Source organism: Otolemur garnettii, unplaced genomic scaffold, assembly GCF_000181295.1.
Source record: "Otolemur garnettii isolate 467f Iridium unplaced genomic scaffold, OtoGar3 scaffold00175, whole genome shotgun sequence".
Lineage (NCBI taxonomy): Eukaryota > Metazoa > Chordata > Mammalia > Primates > Galagidae > Otolemur > Otolemur garnettii.
Window position 1 is genome coordinate 2,067,862 of NW_003852570.1, and position 8,632 is coordinate 2,076,493.

General features: G+C 37.5%; 1 protein-coding gene across 1 annotated transcript in view; it reads left to right on the forward strand.

Annotated features, from left to right (window-relative positions):
• The window catches only part of MAGT1 (magnesium transporter 1), a 93,681-nt gene that overhangs the window by 53,464 nt on the left and 31,585 nt on the right, over positions 1-8,632 (forward strand). Inside the window, exons 4-6 of the mRNA XM_003800454.3 lie at positions 1,351-1,491; positions 2,234-2,374; positions 4,353-4,442. Coding sequence (XP_003800502.2) covers positions 1,351-1,491; positions 2,234-2,374; positions 4,353-4,442 — 372 coding nt within the window. The remainder of the gene's footprint in view (positions 1-1,350; positions 1,492-2,233; positions 2,375-4,352; positions 4,443-8,632) is intronic.

The following is an 8,632-nucleotide window of genomic DNA, read 5'->3' on the forward strand; positions in this document are numbered from 1 at the left end:
GTAGAATATAAATGTCTTAACACAATAACTAAGAAAATGCCATGAAGGCTATGTTAACCAGTTTGATGAAAATATTTTAAATTATATATAAAACCAGCACATTGTACCCCAGGACTGCACTAATGTACACAGTTATGATTTAATGAAAAATAAAATTAAAATACTTTCTATAAGGTAAATGTATTCATATGTTGCTAAGTTTTTATTTTCCAGGCACTTTTTTTTTCTTAATTCAAAGGTGGTATAACTAAACAAATATCAAACAAGTTTGGTCTATAATTTGGGCAGTATTTGATAGAGTGAACACTGTCCGGTGTCTGGTTCTTAGCTTTGCAAACACAGAAATTAAATTTTAGTAGTGTAACCAGGATTTATTTATCTCTGGAGATTTTGTGCACCCTGACCAAACCATAAAAATTCACAGACATTGGTACAAAGGGCTACCCTATAAATTCCCTGTATTCAGCCAAATATACTAAACTAATCTTATCCAGTGATAAGTACACCCTCTCATCTTATGTGAAGGCCTAAAAAATTACTATTATAAGGGGGTTTTGTGAGTATAAAATCAAAGCAAGAGAGTTGGAGTATTTTTGGAGTATTTTATTGGTTGATGTTTTTAAGTTGTAATTGTTTTGTACAAGCCAATCTCTATTATAGGATTACCTGCTGTGAGGACCTGAACACTTGGGTCTTTTGGTCAGGATCTTTCCACTGGAGTAAGATTTTCTCTTTCTCACAAGTATAGTTATACCACGTCAAGAAAGTTATAACACCAATGAGAGGGTCATGGTTTGCTTACCGTAGTATTTCCAGCACTATCTTGTGCTGGTCTTGTGCTGGTCTTGTGATGTAGAATAGAGAAATGCGATGTTCATCAGTCAATATTTATAAACCCATTTAAAATCGACTATTTCTACATTTGGCTACCATTCTGTATTGGTTTCTCGCTGCCATTTTAAAGCATTACTTGTTTCCTTCAAATTGAGAATATGCTCTATTAGGAGCTTGCCCTCAACTACATAAGATTATTTTAGTGCTCATGTATTCTTTTTGCCTAATCTCGGAAAAGGTTAAAATATCTACAGTATGGCAAATTTTCCATTCTAGTGAAGTTAAAATATAGGTTTCTTAGCTAGGTATTTCTATTTGGTTAGTAAAGTATAATACTAAAGTTACAAATAGCCTTTTGTTTTAATCCTGGCTATACCACTTACCACTTTTCTTAGGTAAATCACATAACCTAATCTGGGCTTCCTCATCTTTGTAAAATACCTAAATATCAAGATAGTGTTTGCCATTAAGGTTATTTTCATGATAACATATTTTTGTGTGCTGCTTTTTATTCAGCTAAACATGAATTCAGCTCCAACTTTCATCAACTTTCCTGCAAAAGGGAAACCCAAACGGGGTGATACATACGAGTTGCAAGTGCGGGGTTTTTCAGCAGAGCAGATTGCCCGATGGATTGCAGACAGAACTGATGTCAATGTAAGTCTCCCTACTTTGTAGAAAGTTATCTTGCCATTATCCTTTTGGAATCTTACTAAGAAACTGTAAAAGGTCTTGTCTCCTATTGGTGAGATGGTAATAGTAATAGTTTGGCAATCCCTCTTAAGAAGAATTTAACAGAATCATTGTGATGAATGAGTGAAATTAAAAAAACACCCTGTATTATGTTATTGAATTCAATAGAAACTACTCTTTAGATGTTTTTAATCCATGGGCTATCTAGCCATAGTTGACAAATTCTCCTTTTTTTTCTTTGAGACAGAGTCTCACTGTGTCACTCTGGGCAGTGCTACGGCATCACAGCTCGCAGCAACCTCAAACTCTTGGGCTTCAGCGATTCTCTTGCCTCAGCCTCCTAAGTAGTTGGCACTACAGGCACCCGCCACAATGCCTGGCTATTTTTTGGTTCTAGTTCCCATTGTTGTTTGGCAGGCCCAGGCAGGATTCAAACCTGCCAGCTCCTATGTATGTAGTTGGTGCCCTGGCTGCTGAGCTACAGGCGCCAAGCTGACAAATCCTTCTTAATCTAAAAGATACTATGGTCAAATGTATTCTATCCCATTTTAGGATACAGTATAGACTATTTTGATTGGGATGAGATGAAAAAAAGTATCTTTTTTTTCTGAGAGTAATTAACTAATTTTGAATACTTTCATTTCAAATTATTTTGATCCATATAATAATAAATTTTATATTTTAAAATATTTTTTCTTTCCATTAGATTAGAGTAATTAGACCTCCAAATTATGCTGGTCCCCTTATGTTGGGATTGCTTTTGGCTGTTATTGGTGGACTTGTGTATCTTCGAAGAAGTAATATGGAATTTCTCTTTAATAAAACTGGATGGGCTTTTGCAGCTTTGGTGAGTGAATTTTAGAAGAAAAAATATTTGAAAACTACTAATAATGTATTTTTAGGTAATCATTTATATGAAAAGTAGTATTTTGTTTCTTACATAAGGGAAAGAATTTATATATATTATTTATATATGTATATGCATGTATATATATATATTTTTTTATTTTGAGACAGAGTCTCACTTTGTCACCCTTGGTAGAGTACTGTGGTGTCATAGCTCACAGCAACCTCAAACTCCTGGGCTTAAGCCATTCTCTTGTCTCAGCCTCTCAAGTAGCTGGGACTATAAGTGCCTACTACAATGCCCAGTTATTTTTAGAGGTGAGGTCTCGGCTCTGGCTCAGGCTGGTCTCAAACCTGTGAGTACAGGCAATCCACCCACATCATCCTCCCAAGTGCTGGAATTACAGGCATGAGCCACTGCACCGGGCCCAGAATTTTATATTTTTAATTTTCTTCTTTAAAATCAGTTTATTTCCTCATTATCTCATTAAGATGGCCAGAACTTCAAGGTTCTAAATATACCTGCTTTAATTCAGCCTAAATGATAGACTGTCATCTCTATGTAGTTTTTTTTTTTTTTTTAAGACAGAGTCTTAACTGTGTCACCCTCGGTAGAGTGCTATGGTGTCACAGTTCGCAGCAACCTCAAACTCTTGGGCTTGAGTCTCTTGCCTCAGCATCCCAAGTAGCTGGGACTACAGGTGCCCACCATGATGCCCGCCTATTTTTGTGTTGCAGTTGTCATTGTTGTTTAGCTGGCCTGGGCTGGGTTTGAACCCAAAACCCTCAGTCCATGTGGCCGGCACCATAATCACTGTGCTACAGGCGTCAAGCCTGTAGTTCTTTTGAAAATATTCTTCTAGGCCAGGCACAGTGGCTCATGCTTGTAATCCTAACTCTTTGGGAGGCTGAGGCAGGAGGATCACTGGAAGCTAGCAGTTCAAGACCAGCCTGAGCAACATAGCATGACTCCATCTGTACAAAAAATTAAAAAAAAAATAGTGAACTGGGTATGTTGCCACACACCTATATTCCCAGCCTACTTGGAAGGCTAAGATAGAACATTCACTTGAGCCCAGGGCTTGGAAGTTGTAGTAAACTATGATAATGCCACTACAGTCTAGCCTGGGCTATAGAGTGAGACCCTATCTCAAAAAAAAAAAAAAAAAGTGAGAGAAAGAAAGAAAAGAAAGAAAAAAGAAAATGTTCTTCTAAAAATCTTTTTTAATATTCAATTTTGAAACTTTTATCTATTTAGTTCCAATTTATCAACTGTGTATTCCTTTTAAAGTTTTTTTTTTTTTTTGAGACGGAGTTTCACTTTGTCATCCTCAGTAGAGTGCTTTTGCATCACAGCTCACAGCAACATCAAACTCCTGGGCTTAGGCGATTCTCTTGCCTTAGCCTCCTGAGTAGCTGGGACTACAGGCGCCCACTACAACACCCGGCTATTTTTTTGTTGCAGTTTGGCCAGGGCCAGGTTTGAACCCGCCACCCTCGGTATATGGGGCCAGCACTACCCACTGAGCCCCAGGCACCACCCTTTTTTTTTTTTTAAGAGACAGTCTTACTTTGCTGCCTTCAGTAGAGTGCCATGGTGTCACAGCTCACAGCATCACAGCAACCTACAGCTCTTGGGCTTAGGCCATTCTCTTGCCTCAGCCTCCCCAGTATCTGGGACTACAGCCACCATAACGCCCATGTATTTTTTTGTTGCGGTTTGGCTGGAGTCAAGTTTGAACCCGTCACCCTCAGTATATGGGGCCAGTGCCCTACTCACTGAGCCACAGGTGCCACCCTTCCTTTTAAAGTATTAATGAATTATAGTCCTTGTGATGAAATATAAAGCCTTAATAAATAAATCATTTATCTGAAAAAGATTCTATTTATTACCTAAATAGATGCATATGTTCATATGCTATAATATAATCAAGAGAACAGTTGGAGCAGGAATATTTTATTATGCTTTTGTTTCCTAGTGTTTTGTGCTTGCTATGACATCTGGCCAGATGTGGAACCATATAAGAGGACCACCATATGCTCATAAGAATCCCCACACAGGACATGTGGTAAGGGAAAACATGGATTTATTTCCATTGTAGACCAAAGTTAATGCAATGATTATTACCCTATGAGACCAGTGCCAGCATATGAAGGAACTGGCTTAGTCTTTGACTTTTCTTTTCTTTTCTTTTCTTTTCTTTTCTTTTTTTTTTTTTTTTGAGACAGAGCCTCAAGCTGTCCGCCTGGGTAGAGTGCTGTGGCATCATAGCTCACAGCAACCTCCAACTCCTGGACTCAAGCGAGTCTCCTGCCTCAGCCTCCCAAGTAGCTGGGACCACAGGTGCCCACCACAACACCCAGCTATTTTTTGGTTGTAGCCGTCATTGTTGTTTGGTGGTCCCTGGCTGGATTCAAACCTGCCACCTTAGGTTTATGTTGCTGGCGCCTTAGCCACTTGAGCCACAGGTGCTGAGCCAGTCTTTGACTTTTCAATCTGTGTGTTAACAAGCTTTAGTTTTTGATAAGATCACACAGTACTCTTTTCTTTTTTCTTGTTGGGGATTCATTGAGGGTATAAGAAACCAGGTTACACTGATTGCACTTGTTAGGTATAGTCCCTCTTACAATTATGCCTTGACCCCAAAAGGTGCATCACACACTGAGACCCTACCCCCTCCCTCCTTCCCTCTCTCTGCTCTTCTTTCCCCCAACCCACTCCTGCTCCCCTCTCTCTCTGCTTTCCCCTTCCCCTACCCCTGACCATGTCATTAATTGTCCTCATATCAAAATTGAATACATAGAATTTATGGTTCTCTATTCTTGTGACGCTTTACTGAGAATAATGTGTCCCACTTCCATCAGGGTTAATACAAAGTCTATAAAGTCCCCACTTTTTTAATGGCTGAATAGTATTGCATGGTATACGTGTACCACAGCTTGTTAATCCATTCCTGGGTTGGGGGGCATTTAGGTTGTTTGCACATTTTGGCAATTGTAAATTGAGCTGTGATAAACAGTCTAGTGCAAGTGTCCCTATGATAAAAGGATTTTTTTCCTACCGGGTAGATGCCCAGTAATGGGATTGCAGAATCAAATGGGAGGTCTAGTTTAAGTTCTTTGAGGTTGCTCCATACTTCCTTCCAAAAAGGTTGTATTAGTTTGCAGTCCCACCAGCAGTGTAAAAGTGTTCCTTTCTTTCCACATCCACACCAGCATCTGCAGTTTTGAGATTTTGTGATGTGGGCCATTCTCACTAGGGTTAGATCATATGTCAGGCTGGTTTTTATTTGCATTTTTCTAATAATTTGGGATGATGAACATTTTTTTTTTCATATGTTTGCTAGCCATTCATCTGTCTTCTTTATTTTTTTTTTTTTTTTTTTTTTTTTTTTCATCTGTCTTCTTTATAGAAGGTTCTATTCTTGTCTTGCCCATTGATATATGGGATTGTTGGCTATTTTCACATGGATTAATTTGAGTTCTCTATAGATCCTTATTAAACTTTTGTCTGATTCAAAATATGCAAATATCCTTTCCCCATTGTGTAATTTGTGTATTTGCTTCGGTTGTTGTCTCCTTAGCTGTACAGAAGTTTTTCAGTTTAATTAAGTCCTGTTTGTTTATTTTTGTTGTTGATGTAATTGCCACGGCAGTCTTCTTCATAAAGCCTTTCCCAGGCCTATATCTTCCAGTGTTTTTCCTATGCTTTCTTTGAGGATTTTTATCATTTCATTCCTTAAATTTAAGTCCTTTATTTATCTTGAATCAATTTTCATGAGTGGAGAAAGGTGTGGGTCCAGTTTCACACTTTTATGTGTGGATATCCAGTTCTCCCAGCACCATTTATTTAATAGGGAGTCTTTGCCCCAGTGTATGTTCTTGTTTGGTTTATTGAAGATTAGGTAGTTGTAAGATGTTAGTTTCATTTCCTTGTTTTCTTTTTGATTCAAAATGTCTGTGTCTCTATTTTTGTGCCAGTACCATGCTATCTTGACCACGATGGCCTTGTAGTATAGCCTAAAATCTAATGTGTTGATGCCCCTGGCTTTATTTTTATTACGAAGAACTGCCTTAGCCATATGGGTTTTTTTCTGGTTCCATACAAAAAGAAGAATTATTTTTTCCAATTCTAGAAAGTATGATGTTGGTATTTTAATAGGGATGGCATTGAATTAGTAGATTGCATTCAGAAGTATAGAAATTTTAATAATGTTGATTCTTCCCAGCGTGAGCATAGTATGTTCTTCCATTTGTTAATATCCTCTGCTATTTCCTTTCTTAGGGTTTCATAGTTCTTTATAGAGGTCCTTCACCTCTTTTGTTAGGTATATTCCTAAGTATTTCATTTTCTTTGGAGCTATGGTGAAGGGAGTTGTGTCCTTAATTAGCTTCTCATCTTGGCTGTTATTGGCGTATACAAAGGCTACTGACTCGTGGACATTGATTTTATATCCTGAGACCTTACTGTATTTTTTGATGACTGCCAGTAGTCTTGTGGTTGAGTCTTTGGGGTTCTCTTAAGTATAAGATCATATTGTCAGCAAAGAGGGAGAGTTTGACCTCTGCTCCCATTTGGATGCCCATTATTTCCTTGTCTTGCCTAATTGTATTGGCTAGGACTTCCAGCACTATGTTGAACGGTAATGGCAACAGAGGACAACCTTGTCTGGTTCCAGTTTTAAGTGGAAAAGCTTTCAATTTTACTTCATTCAGTAAAATATTAGCTGTGTGTTTGTCATAAGATAGCTTCAGTTAATCTAAGAAATGTGCCACTTATGCCTATACTCTTTAGTGTTCTAATTAGAATAGGATACTGGATTTTATCAAATGCTTTTTCTGCATCTATTGAGAGGATTATATGGTCTTTGTTTTGCTTCACTTTATATGGTGAATAACATTTATGGACTTGTGTATGTTAAACCAGCCTTGCATCCCTCAGATGAAACCTATTTGTCATAATGATGTATGACTTTTTTGATGATAAGCTGCAATCTATTGGTTAGGATTTTGTTAAGAATTTTTGCATTTATACTCATTAGTGAAACTGGTCTGAAGTTCTCCTTTTTAGTTGGGTCTTTTCCTGGTTTTGTCTTTTTTTTTTTTTTTTTGCAGTTTTTGGCCAGGGGCGGGGTTTGAACCCGCCACTTCTGGCATATGGGGCTGGCGCCCTACTCCTTTGAGCCACAGGTGCCACCCCCTTTTCCTGGTTTTGCTATCAGGGTGATGTTTGCTTCGTATAACGTGTTGGGGAAAATTTTTTCCTCCTCAGTTTTTTGGAATAATTTCTGCAGTATGAGAATAAGTTCTTCTTTGAAGGTTTGAAAGAATTCTGGTGTGAAGCCATCTGGACTAGGGCATTTTTTTCTTTGGAGATTTTTTTGTTTCTTTGATCTCAGTGCTTAAAATTGGTCTGTTCAGGAGATCATTTACTCCTGGCTAAGTCTAGGGAGAGAGTGTGATTTTAAATATTGATCCATTTCCTTCACATTGTCAAATTTCTAGGCATAGAGTTTCTGGTAGTATTCAGAGATAATCTCTTTTATCTCTGTGGCATTAGTTGTTATTTCCCCTTTATTATATCTGTTTGAGGTTACTAGAGATTTTGCTTTTCTGTTTCTAGTTAATCTGGCCAAAGGCATATATATATTATTTACTTTATTCCTTATTTAATTAGTTTTCTGTATGATTCTTTTGTTTTCAGTTTCATTAATCTCTGATTTAATTTTGGATATTCCTTTCCTTCTGCTGGATTTAGGCTTAGATTGTTCTTCTTTTTCCAATTCTATAAGGTAGCTCGTGAGTTTGTTGATGTGCTCTCTTTCTGTTTTTTGAATGTAGACATCTAAAGCTATAAATTTTCCTCTCAGAACTGCTTTTGCTGTATCCCACAGGTTTTGGTGGCTTGTGTCTTCATTGTTGTTATTTGCAAGGAAGTTAATGATTTCCTTTTTTATTTCTTCCTCCACCCAACTGTCATTCAGCATAAAGTTGTTTAATTTCCATGCCTTTGTATGGGGTTGAATATTTTTGTTGGAGTTGAGTTCTACCTTTAGTAACTTGTAGTCTGAGAAGGCAAAATTTCAATTCTTTTGATTCTGTTGAGTTTTATTTTGTGTCCTAGGATATGATCAATTTTGGAGAATGTTCCATGGTATAATGAGAAGAATGTATATTCTTTATCTTTGGGATGGAGTGTTCTATATATGCCTATCAGTCCCAGTTGCTCTAGGGTCTCATTTAAGTCTTTTATATCTTT